Source organism: Ornithorhynchus anatinus, chromosome 3 (assembly GCF_004115215.2).
Source record: "Ornithorhynchus anatinus isolate Pmale09 chromosome 3, mOrnAna1.pri.v4, whole genome shotgun sequence".
Classification (NCBI taxonomy): Eukaryota; Metazoa; Chordata; class Mammalia; order Monotremata; family Ornithorhynchidae; genus Ornithorhynchus; species Ornithorhynchus anatinus.
This window is the reverse complement of record NC_041730.1, coordinates 4,307,860-4,327,129: the sequence shown is the minus strand read 5'-3', so window position 1 is coordinate 4,327,129 and position 19,270 is coordinate 4,307,860. Positions and strand designations below refer to the sequence as shown.

General features: G+C 59.0%; 1 protein-coding gene and 1 pseudogene across 2 annotated transcripts; one reads left to right on the top strand and one right to left on the bottom strand.

Annotated features, from left to right (window-relative positions):
• Positions 1–1,798: 1,798 nt before the first annotated feature.
• On the bottom strand, positions 1,799–13,071 carry RNH1 (ribonuclease/angiogenin inhibitor 1). 2 transcript variants are annotated; one of them, XM_029061206.2, is made up of 10 exons: positions 13,003–13,071; positions 7,538–7,643; positions 7,156–7,326; positions 6,595–6,762; positions 5,219–5,389; positions 4,346–4,516; positions 4,044–4,214; positions 3,130–3,300; positions 2,835–3,005; positions 1,799–2,286 (listed from the first exon to the last, which is right to left on the bottom strand). In XM_029061206.2, exons 2-10 carry the CDS (start codon positions 7,621–7,623, stop codon positions 2,199–2,201), a joined length of 1,368 nt encoding a protein of 455 aa, XP_028917039.1. In that variant the 5' UTR covers positions 7,624–7,643; positions 13,003–13,071; the 3' UTR covers positions 1,799–2,198. The 2 variants fall into 2 exon arrangements, with proteins under 2 accessions (XP_028917039.1, XP_028917040.1); XM_029061207.2 differs by lacking the exon at positions 13,003–13,071 and adding an exon at positions 8,815–8,912 and having other exon boundaries at positions 7,538–7,646.
• A 1,873-nt stretch (positions 13,072–14,944) lies between these two features.
• LOC114810304 lies at positions 14,945–16,245 on the top strand (annotated as a pseudogene).
• Positions 16,246–19,270: the final 3,025 nt, after the last annotated feature.

Sequence of the window (19,270 nt, the reverse complement as noted above, 5' to 3'; positions counted from 1 at the left end):
GGACGCCCAAGTCTGGGCTCTTTCCACTAAATCAAGCTGCTTCTAATAACACCATAACTTCTAACAATAATAATTGTGTCACTTGTTAAGCCTGACTGTGGGCGAGCCACCGTTCTCGGCGCTGCAGTAAATACAGGCAATCAATTTGGGCACAATTCATGCCCCGCACGGGGCTCACACTCTTAATCCCCATTTTACAGATGAAGGAACTGAGGCACAAAAAAGTTAAATAGTAATAATGATGGTATTTAATAATGTTGGTATTTGTTAAGCGCCTACTATGTGCCGAGCACTATTCTAAACGCTGGGGTAGATACAGGGTCATCAAGGTGGTCCCACGTGAGGCTCACAGTCTTAATCCCCAATTCACAGATGAGGTAACTGAGGCACAGAGCAGTGAAGTGGCTCGCCCACAGTCACGCAGTTGACAAGTGGCAGAGCCGGAATTCGACCCATGATCGATCTCTGACTCCCAAGCCTGTGCCCTTTCCACTGAGCCACGCTGCAGGCGCTTAACTACGTGCCGGGCACCGTACTAAGCGCTGGGGTGGATACAACCAGATCAGGTTGGACCCGGTCCCTGTCCCACGTGGGGCTCACAGTCTCTATCCCCATTTGACAGATGAGGGAACTGAGGCGCAGAGAAGCAAAGCGACTTGGCCACGGTCACCCAGCAGACGAGTGGCGGACCCGGGATTAGAACCCATGACCTTCGGACCCCCAGGCCCGGGCTCTATCCCCTACGCCATGCTGCTTCTCCAATGACTCACCCAAGGTCACAGAGCAGACAAGATGGCAGAGCTGGAGCTAGAACCCAGGACCTTCTGAATCCCAGGCCCGTGCTCTAGCCGTTAGGCCACGCTGCTTAAGCAGTAGTAGGGTGTACTAAGCATTTACTGTGTGCAGAACACTTCACTAAACACTGGGAGAGAATATCCAGGTGGGAACTAAGCAAGTTCCCTCAGGGGCTCACGATCTGTAAGAGTCGAAGCGGGGAGAGGGGGCTGCAGGCAGACATCAGGAAGGATGAAACGTTCAATGATCTGGCTGTATCCACCCCAGCGCTTAGTACAGTGCCCGGGCACGCAGTTAAGCGCCTAACAAAATAAAAAACACACAGAATAGTCTGTCTCGGCAGGGGAGGGACACAGTGTAGCGGCTAGAACCCGGGGCCCGGCAGTCGGAAGGATCTGGGTTCTCATCCCGGCACCACCACTTATCTGCCGTGTGACCTTGGACAAATCACTTCACTTCCCTGGGCCTCAGTGACCTCATCTGTAAATTGGGGAGCCGGGGAGCCCCACGGGGGACGGGGTTTGCTTCCAACCCGATTCGCTTGGAGCCACCCCAGCGGTTAGTACAGTGCCCGGCACATAGTGTGCACTTAACAGATCGTGCCCAGCCCGGAGGGCACAGATTATGCTGGGAGCGGGGACCTCAGTGGAGGGGGGTTATAGTGTGTTCTCCTAAGCGCTTAGGACAGTGCTCTGCACGCAGTAAGCGCTCGATAAATACGATTCACTGGGACGGAGGGGTCCGAGAGCTTTTATATCCTCAGTCCGGTGGGCACAGAGCGGGTCGGGGGGCGAGGACCCTCGGGGGCGGGAAGGAAGGGGGCGGAGGTTACCGTGGTGCTTTTCCAGGTGGTTATGAAGACGCCCCTGGCCCACCCCACCCCCTCCTCTCCTCCCGTCGTCCCGCCCCCTCTTTTTCCTCCGTGCGCCCGCGCCTTTGCCCGCCCGTGCCCACCCCTACCCCGGGGAGGTCTCGCCCCAGGGGGAGAAGCCCGGCTCTGGTCCTCTTTGCAAAAATCGCTTTATTAAGTATAAACTTTCTTTTGCAGAAATGACAGGTTCAAAGGTTTATTTCTCTCTAGACAAAAGTACGAAATCTCCCATCAAGTTTCCTCCTCTTCCTCCAGGGGCCGCGTTCGGTCTCTCTCCTGTTTGCAGGGCACCTCCCACTCGGGCGGACCCCCCACCCACGTCCCCCCATGCCCCAACCGGGGCCGGGCCGACTGGGAGAGGAGGAGGGAGAGACCGCTCCGGGCCTGGGTCTCTGGGAGGGAAGGAAGGCGGGTGAGGGCTGCTGGTTACGAGGCGGGGGGGCGGGGGATCGTCTTTGGGGCGCGAACCGTTACGGACAGGCGGGGTCGGGGGGGGCGGAGGGTGTCCGGGCCGCCGGGTCCTCACGTCGTCTCAGGAGACGATCCTGAGGGCAGGCTTGCTCTCCTTCAAGGCTCTCAGCTCGTCCTCCACCTCGTCCGTCCAGTAAATGTCGTACAGGCTGGGGACGGGACGGCGGTTGGGGGGTTGGGGAGGGGTCCTTCGGGGGCCTCTCCTTCTGCCGGCTCCCTCCCCAGCCCGGGACCCCCAGCCCGGCGGGCAGCCCCCTCTCCTTCCCTTTCCCGATCACGTCTGCGGGCATCTCCGTCTGCCGGGGGCTCGGTGACTAACACCACCTTCAGGGCTGGGTGCGGAGCGCCGGACTAAGCGCTCCGTAACGGCCGCCGCCTGGCCGAGAATTAGCTCCGGCAGGGCGGCGGAGGGGTGTCTGGGAGGTTGCGGGGCCGACCTCCGCCGTGTTCACGATCTGGGGGTTGGGGGGGAAATGCGTGACCTTCTCTGGGCCTCAGTGACCTCATCTGCAGAACGGGGATGAGGACTGTGAGCCCCACGTGGGACGACTGACTACTCTGGATCTACCCCGGCGCTTACGACAGTGCCGGGCATCTAGCAAGCGCTTGACGGATGGCATTATTATTATTATTATTATTATTATTATTATTATTCTGGCGGGAGACCGGGCGTGGGGTGGGCAGAGCGGCCGCTTACACGATCTGCTCGAGCCGGCAGTCGGGCTGCTTGAGGCTGGCGACCAGCTGCTTGATGCCGGGGTCCCCCATGATGTTGTTGCTCAGGTCCAGCTCCTTGAGCGAGCGGTTGACCAGCAGGACGGAGGCCAGGGTGGCACAGCAGGCGTCCGACAGCTCGCAGTTGCCCAGCCTGAGGGACGCCGGGGGCGGGGGGTCCGGTCCTGGGTCGCGGCCCGCCCCGGCCCCGCCGTCCCGGCCCCGCCGTCCCCGCCCGGCCGGCCCTCCCGCCCCACCCTCCCCCGGGCGGGGCTCACAGCAGGGTCTGGATGGGGCAGTCGGGCAGCAGCAGGGCCTGGCAGAGCTGCTGGGCGCCGGTGTCCTCCAGGGGGTTCCCGCTCAGCTGCAGCTCCCGCAGACGCTTGTTCTTGCTCAGCATGGACACCAAGGGTCCGCAGCAGCCCCCCGTCAAACCGCACGTCCTCACCCTGCCGGGGGGGACTCGGGGGGGTCAAACCCCGGAGGGCTGCCCCCCGCCTCGCCCAGGGGTGTGGGCATCTAATGACTGGCAAGGAGGGGCGGGGCGGTTAAAGGTCCCGGGAGGTTACAGGTCCCGGGTCCTCGCCCTGGCTCCGCCGCTCGTGCGCTGGGTGACCCCGGGCCAGTCATTTCACTTCCCCACGCCTCAGTTCTCTCATCCGGAAAGAGGGGAATCCATGCCTGTTCTCCCTCCTACGTAGCCCGGGAGCCCCGGGAGCGCTCAGTACAGTGCTTCGCACACAGTAAGCGCTCGATCAATATGATCGGATGAATGAGCGGATGCGGGACGGGGGCCGTGTTCGACCTAACCCGTCTCCACCCCGGTGTCTAGAAGGGCCGGGCCTGGTGGCCAGAGACCGGGCCTGGGAGTCAGGAGGACCCGGGTTCTAATCCCGACTCCACCCCTAGTCCGCTGGGTGAGCTGGGGCAAGTCACTTCACTTGTCTGGGCCTCAGCTGCCTCACCTGTAGAATGGGGATGGAGACCCTGAGCCCCAGGAGGGGCAGGGACTGGGTCCAACCTGATCGGCACCTAGTACGGTGCTGGACGCACGGTGAGCGCTTAACAGATACCATCATCATCATCATCATCGTCGTCACTATCACGGTACCCACTTCACAGACGGCCGGGCCGACGGGACCCCGTGTGGGCCGACGCCCGGGGTCCGCGGGGCCGGAGGGTCGGCGCTCACCAGAGGGACTCGAGCTTGCAGTTGGGGTCCAGCAGGCCCTGGCAGAGGACCTCGACCCCGGCGTCTCCCAGCTCGTTGCCCACCAGGCACAGCTCCTTCAGCGACTCCTTGGCCTTCAGCACCTGGCTCAGGGGCCCGCAGCTCTCCGCCGACAGGTCGCACTCCCACAGCCTGGGCGCGGCGGACGCGGGCGCTCAGCACGCCCGCCCCCCGACCGGGCCCGGACCCCGGGGGCCGACTCCCTCCCTCCCCGCCGGCCCCCCGGGGCGAGGGCGCGGGGCGTGGGGCCCGGGCGGACTCACCAGAGGGCCCGCAGTTGGCAGCTGGGGCTGAGGACGGCCTGGCAGAGCTGGGCGGCGCCGGCGTCCCCCAGCTTGTTCTCCCCGAGGCAGAGCTCCCGCAGGCTCTCCTTGTGCCGGACGACGCTGCTCAGCTCCCGGCAGCAGGCCCCCGTCACCCCGCAGCCCTCCAGCCTGCCGGACCCCCCGAGACGGGGACGGTCAGGCGCCCGGCGGGGGCGCCGGACCCCCGCTTCAGCCCCGCCGGCCCGCCGGAGTCTAGACCATAAAGCTCAGTGTCAGCTTGGCTCAGTGGAAAGAGCACGGGCTTAGGAGTCGGGGGGGTCATGGGTTCTAATCCCGGCTCCGCCCCGTCAGCTGGGTGACTGTGGGCAAGTCACTTCTCGGTGCCTCAGTTCCCTCATCTGTAAAATGGGGATGAAGACCGTGAGCCCCACGTGGGACAACCTGATTACGCTGTATCTCCCCCAGCGCTTAGAACCGTGCTCGGCACACAGTACGCGCTTAACATATACCAACGTTATTACGACTATCAGAGCCCGGGCCCGAAGGACCTGGGTTCTAAATCTGGCTCTGCCACTTGTCGGCTGTGTGACTTTGGGCGAGTCATTTCGCTTCTCTGGGCCTCATCTGTAAAATGGGGATGAAGACCGTGAGCCTTATGCGGGACAGGGACCCTCTGCGACCCAATTACCTCGTATGTACCCCAGAGCTTAGCGCAGGGCCCGGCACCTAGTAAGCGGTTCGCAAATACCACGATTATGATCGTTACTATCGTTCTACGGCCCTCTCCCAAGCGCTTAGTCCAGCGCTGCGCGCGTGGATTAAGCGCCCGCTCCGTCCGGCGCGGGGGTGCTGGCGGCCCGGGGGACTCACTTGAGGGTCTGCAGGTTGCAGCGGGGGTCCAGCAGTCCCCGGCAGAGGGCCCGGACGCCGTCCTCGCCCAGCTCGTTGTTGCTGACCGTCAGCTCCTTGAGGACGGGGCTGGTCCGCAGGACGGTGGCCAGGGCCTCGCAGCTGGTGGGGCTCAGCTCGCAATACTCCAGCCTGCGCCGTCACGGCCGGGGGGGACGGGGACGGTGGGCCCGGGGGGCCGCACGGGAGACCCTCCACCCCACGCCCCGGCGGCCGGACTGCCCCGACCCGCTGCCCCCCTACGCTGCAAGCTCCTTGTGGGCGGGGGCTGCCGACGCCGCCCTATTGCCCTCTCCCAGGCATTGAGTCAGCTGTGTGACTTTGGGCAAGTCACTTGACTTCTCGGTGCCTCAGTTCCCTCATCTGTAAAATGGGGATGAAGACTGTGAGCCCCACGTGGGACAACTCGATTACCCTGTGTCTACCCCAGCGCTTAGAACAGCGCTCGGCACATAGTAAGCGCTTAACCAATACCAACATTATTATTATTATTATTGAGTCCAGTGCCCTGCACATAGTGAGAGCTCAATACAGCGACCGACTGCTAGTCGAGCTCGTTGTGGGCAGGGAACGTGTCTACCAACTCTGTTCTACTGCCCTCTCCCAAGTGTGAAAAGCACTTGAGAAGCCGCGTGGCTCAGTGGCAAGAGCCCGGGCTTGGGAGTCAGAGGTCGTGGGTTCTAATCCTGGCTCCGCCGCCTGTCAGCTGGGTGACTTTGGGCGAGTCGCTTCACTTCTCTGGGCCTCAGTTACCTCGTCTGGAAAATGGGGATGACGACTGTGAGCCCCACGTGGGACAACCGAATGACCTTGCATCTACCCCAGTGCTTAGAACAGTGCTTGGCACATATAGTAAGCGCTTAACCAACACCGTCGTCATCATCGTCAAAGGCTTAGTGGACAGTGCTCCGCATATAGTGAGCGCTTAGTGGATACCACTGGGGAACTGACAGTCTTTCTGGGCCTCTGTTTCTTCGGCTGTAAGAAGGGGTAAGGTCCCTGCCCCTTCCTCTCTTCCTCTTCCCTCCTCCCTCCCTCTGTCCATCCGTCCGTCCCTCTCTGCCGGGCTGCGGTCAAGCCGGGTCGTGGAAGCCCTTCGGGACGGTGAAGGTGGGGGACGGACCGCGAGGAGGGGAGATCGGTGTGGTCGAGGGGGAGGGGGCCGCCCGTGCGGGCGGAGGCGGGCAACGGGGGGAGGGTCGAACTGGTAGCGAGGGGCGACGGGCGGAGGCCCGCGGGCCTGACAGGAGGGACGGGGTGGGCGCCGGACCGGCAGGGTCCGGCGGGGAGGCCGGAGGGCCCCGGCGGGGTTGGGGGAGAGGGGGCCGGGCACTCACTGCAGTGTCTCCAGGCGGCACTTGGGGTCCAGCAGGCCCTGGCACAGCAGGTTGAGGCCGGCGTCGCCCAGGGGGTTGTCGCTCAGCTGCAGGTCCGACAGCGCCGGCGAGCGCAGGACGGCGGGCAGCTCGGTGCAGGCCGCCTCCGTGAAGCAGCAGTTCTGCAGGCTGCCGTCAGAGGGGCTCAGGACCCGGGGGGGACGGGGGGGACCAGGACGGGGGTGGCCGGCGGCCACGGCCCCCGGCCCCGGCACGGACACGCTCGCGCGCCCCGGCTGGCCTGGGAAGCCCCTCCGGGGCAGGGAAAGCCCCGTGGTCGTGGTCGGCCCGGGACCCGGCCCAGAGCGGGCTCTCGGTCCGCCGCCCGGCACGGAGCGGGCGCTCGGTCCCGTGCCCGGCACGGAGCGGGTGCTCCGTCCGCAACACTGACCGGCTGGTGCACACAAGCGCCCTCCATCCCGAGGCCGTTCTGGTCCAGCGGGGGGAGGAGGATCAGGGCAGCTGGGGAAGGGGGTTGGGCTGGGACGGACACACGCGGACGGAGCGGGAAGGGGCGCTGACCTGAGCTTGCGGATGGCGCAGTGGGGGCCCTGCAGGGCGCGCAGCACGTGTCGGACCCCCGCGTCCCCCAGCTCGTTGTTGCGCAGGATCAGCTCCGTCAGGGCCGCGTTGGCCAGCAGGGAGGCGCCCAGGGCCTCACATTTGGCCGCCGTGAGGCTGCAGTCGTCCAGCCTGCGCGCGGGGAGGTGCGGGGGGACGGGCGGGGGGCACGGACCGAGGTGGGTCAACCCCCCGCCCCACCGAAACACCCCGGGGAGGAAACGACGCCCCCTCCGCCCCGGGCCCCCCCCCGGCCCCCGCTCCCCTCCCGTCCCCTTCCGCTCCGCCCACCCGGTGGGACCCCCGACGTCCGGTGGGGAGGGGGAGGAGGGTCCGCTCCGACCTGATGACGGAGGCCTGGCGGAGGGAAGGCAGGAGCTCCGCCCAGCGGGCATCGCTCAGCTGCTCGCACTGCAGGTCCACGTTCATGGCGGGGGCGGGAGGGCGTCCTGCTGGGGGCGGGGCAGGGGGCGATGAGCCGGGGGGCGGGCCGGGGGGCGGCGGGAGCCCCCGGGAGCCCCGCCACGCCGGTCCCCCGGGCCGGGCACCCGCTGGACACCCTCAGCTGGACCCGGGCCATTCATTCGTTCAATTCTATTTATTAAGTGCTTCCTGCGTGCAGAGCACCGTTCTAAGCGCTCGGGAAAGTACAACAATAAACGGCGACGATTCCTGCCCACAGCCCAGACCCGCCCCCACCCAAGGAGGAGACCCACCAGTCTAATGGAGGGAGCCCGGACCTGGGGGGCAGAAGGACCTGGGTGCTAATCTCAGCTCTGCCACTTGTCTGCTGGGTGACCTTGGGCAAGTCACCTATAATATCTAATGAGAAGCACGTGGCCTAGTGGATAGAGCCCAGGCCTGGGAGTCAGAAGGACCTGGGTTCTAGTCCCAGCTCCGCCACAGGTCTGCTGGGTGACCTTGGGCGAGTCACTTCACTTCCCCCAGCCTCGGTTCTCTCATCCGCAAAACGGGGATGAAGACTGTCAGCCCCACGTGGGACAGGGACTGTATAAGACCTGATTACCTTGTATCTACCCCAGCGCTCAGTGTGTGGGTAGTATCTGTTCAGCACTACCTACACGCCGGGCACTGAAATAATGATGGCACTGGTTAAGCGCTTACTATGTGCCATGCACTGTTCTAAGCGCTGGGGTAGATACACGGTCATCAGGTTGTCCCCCGTGGGATTTCGCAGACTTAATTCCCATTTTCCAGATGAGGTAACTGAGGCACAGAGAAGTGAAGTAACTTGCCCAAAGTCAAAGAGCTGATAAGTGGCAGAGCGGGATTGGAACCCACGACCTCCGCCTCCCAAGCCCGGGCTCTTGCCACTGAGCCACGCTGCTTCTGTACTAAGCGCTGGGGTGGACACGAGCAAATCGGGCTGGACACCGTCCCTGTCCCACGTGGGGCTCGCAGTCTCAATCCCCATTTTACAGATGAGGGAACCGAGGCCCAGAGAAGGGAAGCGACCGGCCCGAGGTCGCTTAGCAGACAAGGGGCGGAGCGGGAGGCTCCCAGGCCCGGGCTCGAGCCTCTAGGCCAAGCTGCAAGTAAGCGCTTAAAAAAGATTGAAAAAAAGAGGTCCGAGGGGAAAGGAAGTAAGGGAGCGGGTACCAGGGAGCCGTCGGCGACAGGCCCGCGGCCCGGAGCTGCCGGGATGGTTAGCTCGTCCGCTAGACGGTCGGCTCCTTGTGGGCAGGAAATGTGTCGGTTTATTGTTCTCTTGTCCTCTCCCAAGCGTTCGGTCCAGTGCTCTGCACACAGTAAACGCTCGGTAAATACGACAGACGGCCCAAGGTGGAAGGGGTGGAGTTACCGTCAGCACGGGCCCGGCACGGGGGCCTGGGTGGACGGAGGCCGGCGGGGAGGCGGCGAGGCCCCGGGCTGACCGGAATCACGTCACCCCAGGGAACCAGTCTCCCCAGCCGGCGAGCCGCCACGCTCCGGGCGGCCGCGGCCGCCTCCGTCGACGGGCCTCGGGGTCTCCGGGAGAGGCTCCGGATCAAAGCGGGCGGCGCGCCGAGGTCCGGCAGGCTCTCGGGGTGCACCGGGGATCCCGGCCTTCCGGCGGCGGTCCGACTGTCAACGTCCCCGGCCCGGGGAGGTCAGAGGTCAGGCCCGATGCACCTCACACCCCGCCGGCGGTCTGGGTCTCGGTTCTCTTTTTTTTTTTAAGTGTATCTAATAATAATGACGGCATTTGTTAAGCGCTTACTCTGTGCAAAGCGCTGGGGAGGATACAAGGCGATCAGGTTGTCCCACGTGGGGCTCACAGTCCTAATAAGCGCTTACTGTGTGCCGGGCACTGTACCCAACGCTGGGGTGGATCCAAGCTAATCGGGTTGGGCACGGTCCCCGTCTCACAGGGGACTCACCTAAGGAACAGGGACCGTGTCCAACCCGGTTAACTTGGGTCCACCCCAGTGCTTAGTACAGAAGCGGTGCGGCCTGGTGGACAGAGCTCAGACCTGGGAATCAGAAGGACCTGGGTTCTAATCCCGGTTCCTCCCCTTGTCCGCTGTGTGACCCGGGGCAAGTCACTTGACTTCTCCGGGCCTCACTTCACGCATCTGTAAAAATGGGGATTAATAATGTTGGTATTTATAAAGCGCTTACTCTGTGCGGAGCACCGTTCTAAGCGCTGGGGGAGATACAGGGTGATCGGGTTGTCCCACGTGGGGCTCACGGTTTTAATCCCCATTTTACAGATGAGGGAACTGAGGCCCAGAGAAGTGAAGTGACTCGCCCACAGCCACCCAGCTGACAAGGGGCAGAGCCGGGATTCGCACCCATGACCTCTGACTCCAAAGCCCGGGCTCTTGCCACTGAGCCACGCTGCTTCTCTATTAAGCATTAATAGAGAAGCTCCCGGATTAAGACCGGGAGCCCCGGGTGGGACAGGGATTGTGTCCAGTGGGATTTGCCTGTATCCTCCCCAGTGCTCAGTACAGTGCCCGCCACACAGTAAGAGCTTAGCAAATAGTACAATTGTTATTATTTCTTATGATTATCAAGACTCTGAGCACCTTGTGGGACATGGACTGTGTCTGACCTGATTATCCGAGAAGCAGCGTGGCCTAATGGATAGAGCCGGGGCCTGGGAGTCAGAGGACCTGGGTGTCTCCCGGCTCTGCCACTTGTCTGCTGTGTGACCTGGGACAAGTCACTTCACTTCTCTGGGCCTCAGTTCCTTCATCTGTCAAATGGGGATTAAGACTGGGAGCCTCCCGTGGGACAACCTGATGACCCTATATCTCCCCCAGCGCTTAGAACGGTGCTCTGCACATAGTAAGCGCTTAACAAATACCAACATTATTATTATGGGCAGCGGGGCAGACGGTCAGTGGGGCTGACAGGCAGTGGGACAGGCCGGGCCCGTCCCCGGCACGGTGGCGTCGGATCCTGGGTTGACTCGCTCTGACACCTGCCCTTCCGCCCTGTGCTCAGGACCCAGCTGCTTTCCCCTTCTTTCATTCACTCAATCGTATTTATTGAGCGCTCACTGTGTGCAGAGCACTGGACTAAGCGCTTAGGAGAGGGCAGTACAACGATTTAACAGACACATTCCCTGCCCACAACGAGCTGACAGTCTAGAGCGCAAAGAGCCCGGGGTTGGGAGTCAGAAGTCATGGGTTCTAATCCCCGGCTCTGCCGCTTGTCAGCTCTGTGACCTTGGGCAAGTCACTAAACTTCATTCAATAGTATTTATTGAGCGCTTACTACGTGCACAGCACTGTACTAAGCGCTTGGAGTGTACAATTTGGAAACAGAACGTCTCTGTGCCTCAGTGACCTCATCTGTAAAATGGGAATAAAGACTGTGAGCCCCACAAAGGAGAACCTGATTACTTTGTATCTACCCCAGTGCTTGGCACATAGTAAGCACTTAATAATAATGATAATAATAATAATGGTATTTGTTAAGTATCATTATTATGTGAGGCAGAGCTGTATCAGTCCTAATCTTGTACCTACCCCCACGCTCAGCACAGTGCTTGGCACAGAGTAGGTGCTTAACACTTGTCTGCTGTTTAACCTTGGGCAAGTCACTACACTTCTCTGTACTCTGATCCCTCATCTGTCAAATGGGGATCGAGACTGTCCCCCGCCTGATTTGCTTATAATAATAACGATAATAACGGTATTTATTGAGCTTAGTACGTGCCAAGCACTGTTCTAAGTGCAGGGGGATACAAGGTGATCAGGTTGTCCCAGGTGGGGAACGTGCGGGGTGGACAGTAGAAAGAGAAGGGAGGAGAGGTAGGAGGGGGCAAGGTGACGGAGAGCCTCGAAGCCTAGAGTGAGAAGTTTTTGTTTCGTGCGGAGGTCGATAGGCGGCCACTGGAGGTTTTTAAGAAGGGGAGTGACAGGCCCAGAGCGTTTCTGCGGGAAGATGAGCCGGGCGGCGGAGTGAAGAATAGACCGGAGCGGGGAAGAGAGAGGAGGAAGGGAGATCGGAGAGAAGGCTGACACGATTATCCAGCCGGGATATTACGAGAGCCCGTGGCAGTACGGTAGCCATTTGGGCGGAGAGGAAAGGGCGGATCTTGGCGATACTGTAAAGGTGAGACCGGCAGGCCTCGGTGACGGATAGGATGCGTGGGGTGAACGAGAGAGACGAGTCAAAGAGGACACCGAGGTCGCGGGCCCGAGAGACGGGAAGGACGGTCGTAACATCCACGGTGATAGGGAGGTCAGGGAGAGGACCGGGCTCGGGAGGGAAGATGAGGAGCTCAGTTTTGGCCATGTTGAGTTTTAGGTGGCGGGCAGACATCCAGGTAGAGACGTCCCGGAGGCGGGAGGAGATGCGAGCCCGAAGGGAGGGGGAGAGGACAGGGGCGGAGATGGAGATCTGTGTGTCATCCGCAGAGAGATGAGAGTTGAAGCCGCAGAGAGATGAGAGTTGAAGCCGCGAGAGCGAATGAGTTCCCCGAGGGAGTGTAGATGGAGAACAGAAGACGGCCGAGAACTGACCCTTGAGGAACCCCGACAGTTAGAGGATGGGAGGCGGAGGAGGAGCCCACGAAGGAGACCGAGAATGACCGGCCAGAGGGACGAGTGAAGAACCGGGAGAGGACGGAGGCCGTGAAGCCAAGGTGAGATAAGGCGTGGAGGCGAAGGGGATGGTCCACAGCGTCAAAGGCAGCTGAGAGGTCGAGGAGGTTTAGGATAGAGTGGGAGCCATTGGATTGGGCAAGAAGGAGGTGGTGGGTGACCTTTGAGAGGGCAGTTTCGGTGGAGTGGAGGGGACGGAAGCCCGATGGGAGGGGGTCCAAGAGAGAATGGGAGTTAAGGACAAGCCTACCCTGCAGACATGGGGCAGGGACTGGATTCGAACCCACGTCCTCTGACTCCCAAGCCCACGCTCTTGCCACTAACCCAGGCTGCTTCTCTGCCAACCCCAACGCTTGGGACGATGGCGGGCACCGAGCAGGTGCTTAAGAAACACCATCATTATTGTTATGTATCGCTCCTGAGGAAGGCCCCTTCGAGGTGGGGCGTCCCGGAGGCGGGCCCTGGGGCGGGAGTGCGGGGATGAGGTCAGGCGGCGGGAATGCGTGAGTCACCGGGGCCTCGGCTGCGGCCCCCGCGGGCCCGGGGTGGGTCGGCGGCTCCCGCCAGGCCCCAAGCCGGCCGCCATTAGGCCCCGCCGCCCTGAGGGGAGCCCGCGCACGCGCCTTTTCCCGCCCGCCGCCTCGCGCCTTTTCCCGCCTCGCGCCCCAGCGCGCGCGCACCCCTGCCGCCCCCCCCCCCCTTTCCCTCCCCGCGCGCGCGGAGCGCAGCCCCTCTCGAGGACACTTGCCTGGCCGTCCGGGGCGCGCGGAGTGGGCGGGGCCCGGCGGCCTCTTCCGGCCCGGTGGTCATGGCAACGGGGGAGGGGGCGGGCCGCTCTCCCTCGGTCTCCTAGGGGACCGTCTGACGTCACCCGGAGGGGAGGGGCTTCAGGTGGATCCCACCCCCCGGGCCGATCTCGCGAGAGTGGCGGACGAGACTTTCCCCGGCTTCTCCCAGGCCGGTAGGGGGAGCGGTAGGGCGCCGGTCTGGAAGCCGCAGGACCCGGGTTCGAGTCCCGCCCGCCGTGTGACCTTGGGCGAGTCACTTCCCTTCCCTGGACCTCAGTTTCTCCGTCTGTAAAACGGGGGTAATGATGCCAGCTTCGGCTCCCCTACCTCGCAGGGGTGATGTGAGGGTTGGAAATGAACTAATTGATGCGAGAGCGCTTTGCCAATAAAAGCGCTGTTGCAAACCCAAGGCAGGTTTTATTATTGTCTCCTGAGCGAGGATTCATCAATTTTAACTTTAGTGATACTAGCTGATGATATTGGACAGAATGTCATTTCAGGAAAAACCACAGATGATGACAATCGGGACTTTTAACGCGTTTAGAGCTGATGATGGAAACGGCCGACAAAATAAAGGAACTAAGAGTCAAGAAAGATTCATTTTAGGAAGATTGGCCATGAAGATTGTGAAGCAGCGTGGCTCAGTGGAAAGAGCATGGGCTTTGGAGTCAGAGGTCATGGGTTCGAATCCAGACTCTGCCACTTGTCAGCTGCGTGACTGTGGGCAAGTCACTTCACTTCTCCTTGCCTCAGTTACCTCATCTGTCAAATGGGGATGAAGACTGTGAGCCCCCCGTGGGACAACTGATTCCCCTGTGGCTACCCCAGCGCTTAGAATAGTGCTCTGCACAAAGTAAGTGCTTAACAAATATCAACATTATTATTATTATTATTATTATTATTAAGAACCTGGGAAAAAAACTATCATGAAATGTGCTGATGAAACAACTGCCACAAAAATACAAATGGTCGCATGGAACCGAAAGCTGGACAGTGAAAAAAACAGGATAGACAGGATCATTCATGCTTTCGTTGATTCAATCGTATTTATTGAGCGCTTACTATGTGCAGGGCACTGTACTAAGCGCTTGGAATGTCCAGTTCGGCAACAGATAGAGACAATCCCTGCCCAGTGAAGGGCTCACGGTCTAAAAGGGGGAGACAGACAAAAAACAAAAGAAGTGGTCAGGCATCGATCCCATCAACATAAATAGAATTATAGATTTATGCACATCATTAATAAAAGTAATAGAGTAATAAATAATATATACGAATAGGCCCAAGTGCTGAGGGGAGTCGCAGGGGGGAAGAGCAGAGGGAGGGAGTAGGGGAATGAGGAGGGGAAGGGGGCAGAGGGAAAGGAGGGAAGGCCTCCTGGAGGAGGTGAGCTCTCAGTAGGGCTTTGAAGAGGGGAAGAGAGTTTGGTGGAGTTGAGGAGGGACATTCTGGGACAGAGGGAGGACGTGGGCCGGAGGGCGACTGCGGGATAGGTGTGAACGGGGGAAGGTGAGGACCTGAGCGACAGAGGAGCGGAGCGTGCGGGGCGGGCAGTAGAAAGAGAGAAGCGAGGTGAGATAGGAAGGGGTAAGGGGATGGAGAGCTTTGAAGCCAAGAGTGAGGAGTTTTTGTTTTGTGCGAAGGTTGATAGGCAACCCCTGGAGGATCGATTCTTTTGAAATGTGGTGTTGGAGAAGGCTTTTGCCAATACCATGAATGGCCTGAAAAGCAAATAAATGGGTTTTTGGAGCAAGTTAAGGCGGTGTGGTCTTGGAAGGCCAAATGACGACTCGACTTAGATGAGCCTATTTTGGACACATCATCGGAAGGACGGGTTCTGTGGAGAAGACGCTGATGCTGGGAAAAATCCAGGGAAAACGTGGAAGAGGCAGACCGGCAGCTTAGATGGATAGAGACCAAAACGACGATAGCAGAAGAACCGTTAGAAAGGTTGCAGACTGTGGCAGAAGGTAGGACGTTCTGGAAAAAAAAAATTATTCTTAGAGTCGCTATGAATCAGAAACAACTCGATGGCATTTGATAATAATAATAGTCATAATAATTGTGATATTTATTAAGTGCTGGGGTATTTATTCAATCATTCGTTCAAACATATTCATTGAGACCTTACTGCGTGCAAAGCACCACACTAAGCACTTGGGAGGGTACATACAATCGATCGGTGGTATTTATTAAGCGCTTACTAGTAGGATATTACATGGATTGGCAGGGAATGTGTCTATGTTGTTATGTTGTACCTACCCAAGGTCACAAAGCAGACAAGTAATGGAATCAGAATTAGAACCCAGGTCCTTCTGACTCCCAGGCCCATGCTGTCCCCAAAAGGCCAAACTGCTTCTCTGTTGAGAGCTTACTGTTCGCAGAGCATTGTTCTAAACCTTGGGGAGAGTTCAATATAGTAGAATTTGTAGAACGATCCCTGCCCACAAGGAGCTTACAGATGGTATAGTGGCTAGAACCCAGGCCTGGGGGTCAGAAGGTCGTGGGTTCTGATCCCTCCTCTGCCACTTCTCCTGGAAAGGTCATCCAACCTTGGCTTCACTGACACTGTCTTCTCTCTGGCTGCTCATTCCCAATCTCATCCGTGGGCTGAGTCAATCGATCAATGAATCGGTCGTATTTATTGAGCGCTTACTGTGTGCGGAGCACTGTCCTAAACACTGGGTGGGCAAAGGCGCCCTTTGGCCCCGCGGCCCCGGAGGCGGCGAGGCCCAGGCCGGAGCCCCACAGCCCCGCCGTGACCAAATACCTGGCTCAGATCATCGTGATGGGGGTGCAGGTGGTGGGGCGGGCCTTTGCCCGAGCGCTCCGCCGGGAGTTTGCAGCAAGCCGAGCGGCAGCCGATGCCCGTGGGTGAGCTGGGCACCGGTCCGCGGCTGCCTCCAACCTCTCGGGTCTTAGCCTCCAAGAGGCCCAGCGAATCCTCAGTGTGTCCAAACTGAGTACCGAGGAGATGCGAAAGAATTACGAGCACCTGTTCAAAGTGAATGACAAGTCTGTGGGAGGCTCCTTTCATCTGCAGTCGAAGGTGGTGCGAGCCAAAGAGCGTCTGGAAGAGGATCTCAAAATCCAGGCCCAAGAAGAAAGGGAGCCAGCCCAAAAGCCAAAAACGTATCTCTAGCTGTATCCTTGTTCCTCGTCTCTGCCTGTGTAATTTATAGCCCTCTAAATAAATACCCCTTCTATCTCCCCCCAAAAGAAATAGAAAAAAAAATGGCTTCAAAGCTTTCCATCCCCTTGCCCCCTCCTACCTCACCTCCCTTCTCTCTTTCTACTGCCCAGTCTGTACACTCTGCTCCTCTGCTGCTCACCTCCTCACCGTCCCCTGTTCACGCCTATCCCGCCGTCGACCCCCGGCCCACGTCCTCCCACTGTCCTGCAACGCCCTCCCTCCTCACCTCCGCCAAACTGACTCTCTTCCCCTCTTCAAAGCCCTCCTGAGAGCTCACCTCCTCCGAGAGGCCTTCCCAGACTGAGCTTCCCCTTTTCCCTCTGCTCCTCCCCCTTCCCCTCCCCTCTGTTGAGCCCCCTTTCCCTCTGCTCCCCCTCCCCTCCCCACCCTCTGCTCCTCCCCCTCCCCCCTTCCCACCCTCAGCACGGTGCTCATTTGTATTTATTATTTATTACCCTATTTATTCTGTTAATGAGGTGTACATCCCCTTGACTCTATTTATCGTGATAATGTTGTCTTGTTTTTGTTTTGTTCTGTTTTGCTCTGCTGTCTGTCTCCCCCGATTAGACTGTGAGCCCGTCACTGGGCTCACAGAGGGCAGGGATTGTCTCTCTCTGTTGCCGAATTGTACATTTCAAGTGCTTAGTACAGTGCTCTGCACATAGTAAGCGCTCAATACATACTATTCAATGAATGAATACAATATAAGCAATATAACAGATTCAGTAGATTCGTTCCCTGTCCACAACAAACTCAGAGTCTAGAGGGGGAGCCAGACAGTAACATAAATAAATAAATTACGGGTATGGACGTAAGTACTGTGGAGCTGAGGGGTGAAGAAAGGGAGCGAGTCAGCGTGCCGCAGAAGGGAGCGGGAGAAGAGGAAAGGGGGCCTCTTGGAGGAGATGGGCCTTCGATAAGGCTTGGAAAGAGGGGAGAGGAATTGTCTGTGGGATATGAGGAGGGAGGCCGTTCCAGGCCGATGGCAGGACGTGGGCGAGCGGTCGGAGGCCAGGTAGAGGACATGGAGGCCCGGTGAGAAGGTTGGCACCAGAGGAGCGAAGCGTGTGGGCCGGGTTGAGGGAGGAGAGCTGCCAGGTGAGGTAGGAGGGAACGAGGCAGTTGAGTGCAAGATGATTGAGGCTCCTCCTCCCCGTCCTCCCCCCAACCAGTGGAAAGAGCCTGGGCTTCGGAGTCAGAGATCATGGGTTCGACTCCCGGCTCTGCCCCTTGTCAGCTGGGTGACTGTGGGCAAGTCACTTAACTTGTCTGTGCCTCAGTTACCTCGTCTGTAAAATGGGGATTAACTGTGAGCCTCACGTGGGACGACCTGATGACCCTGGATCTACTTAGAACAGTGCTCTGCACATAGTAAGCGCTTAACAAATACCAACATTATTAACCGTGGGGGTCCTTCAGGGTTCAGTTCTGGGTCCCCTTCTAGTCTCCATCTACACACACCCTTGGAGAACTCACTCGCTCTCCCGGCTTCAACTTCCACCTCTGTGAGGATGATTCCCAAATCTCCATCTCCAGCCCCCATCTTTCTCTTTCTCTGCAGCCTCCTATTCCCTCCTCTCTTGAGGACGTCTCTACTTAGATGTCCCGCCGACACCTCGCACTTAACACATCCAAAACAGAACTCCTCCTCTTCCCCCGCAAACCATGTCCACCCGCTGACTTTCCCATCACCGTAGACGCCATCCCCACCCTCCCTGTCTCACAAGCCCGTAACCTTGGTGTTTTCCTCTCTCTCACTCAACCCACATAGTCAATCTGTTGCCAAATCCTGTAGGTTCAACCCTCGCAACGCTGCTAAAATCCGCCCTTTCCTCTCCACCGAAACTACTCTAGCGCTGATCTAAGCACTTCACTTCTCGGTGCCTCAGTTCCCTCATCTGTAAAATGGGGATGAAGACTGGGAGCCCCCGCCCTCCCATGGGACAACCCCATTACCTTGTACCTACCCCAGTGCTTAGAACAGTGCTTGGCACAGAGTAAGCGCTTACCAAATACTGTTATTCTTGTTATGAGAACCAACACGGGTCGGTGGCTAGAGCCCGGGCCTGGGAGTCAGAAGGTCGTGGGTTCTAATCCCAGCTCTGCCCCTTGTCTGCTGAGCGACTTTAGGCAAGTCACTTCACTTCTCTGGGCCACAGTTCCCTCATCTGTAACATGGGGTCGAGACTGTGAGCCCCACGCGGGACAGGGACCGTGTCCAGCCCCATCTGTTTGTATCCACCCCAGCGCTTAGTACAGCGCCTGGCACACAGCGAGCCCTTAACAATTACCACCATTATTATTATTTTTATTACCGCATCAGCCTCCTTGCTGATTTCCCTGCCTCCGGCCTCTTCCCCACTCCAGTCCACACGTCACTCGGCTGCCGGGATCATTTTTCTGTGAAAGCGTTCGGTCCACGTTTCCAAGACCCTCCCGTAGTCACCCCTCCTCCTCCACATCGAACAGAAACTCCTCACCGTCGGCTTTCAAGCCCTCGGTCATCTCACCCCATCCTGCCTCGCCTCATCGACCTCCTCCTCCTCCGGCCCATCCTCACGCTCTGCTCCACTTTCGCCACCTTTGAAGCCTTACTGAAGTCACATCTCCTCCGAGAGGTCTTCCCAGATTAAGCCCTCTTGTCCCTGGCTCCTTCTCCCTTCTGCCCCGTCTATACTCATTTGTATATATTTTTATTACCCTATTTATTTGGTTAATGAGGTGTACGTCCCCATGATTCTATTTATCGTGATGATGTTGTCTTGTTTTTGTCTGTCTGTCTCCCCCCGATTAAACTGTGAGCCCGTCATCGGGCAGGGATCGTCTCTATCTGTTGCCGAATTGTCCATTCCAAGCGCTTAGTACAGTGCTCTGCACATAGTAAGCGCTCAATAAATACTATTGAATGAATGAATGCACTTGAAACTGGGCCCTTTGGGCGTCAGATATTCACTCCGCCCCCAACCCTACGACACATACCTATATGTCTTTCAAATATGTATTGTACATCTTTTTATATTAATGTCCGCCCCCTCCTC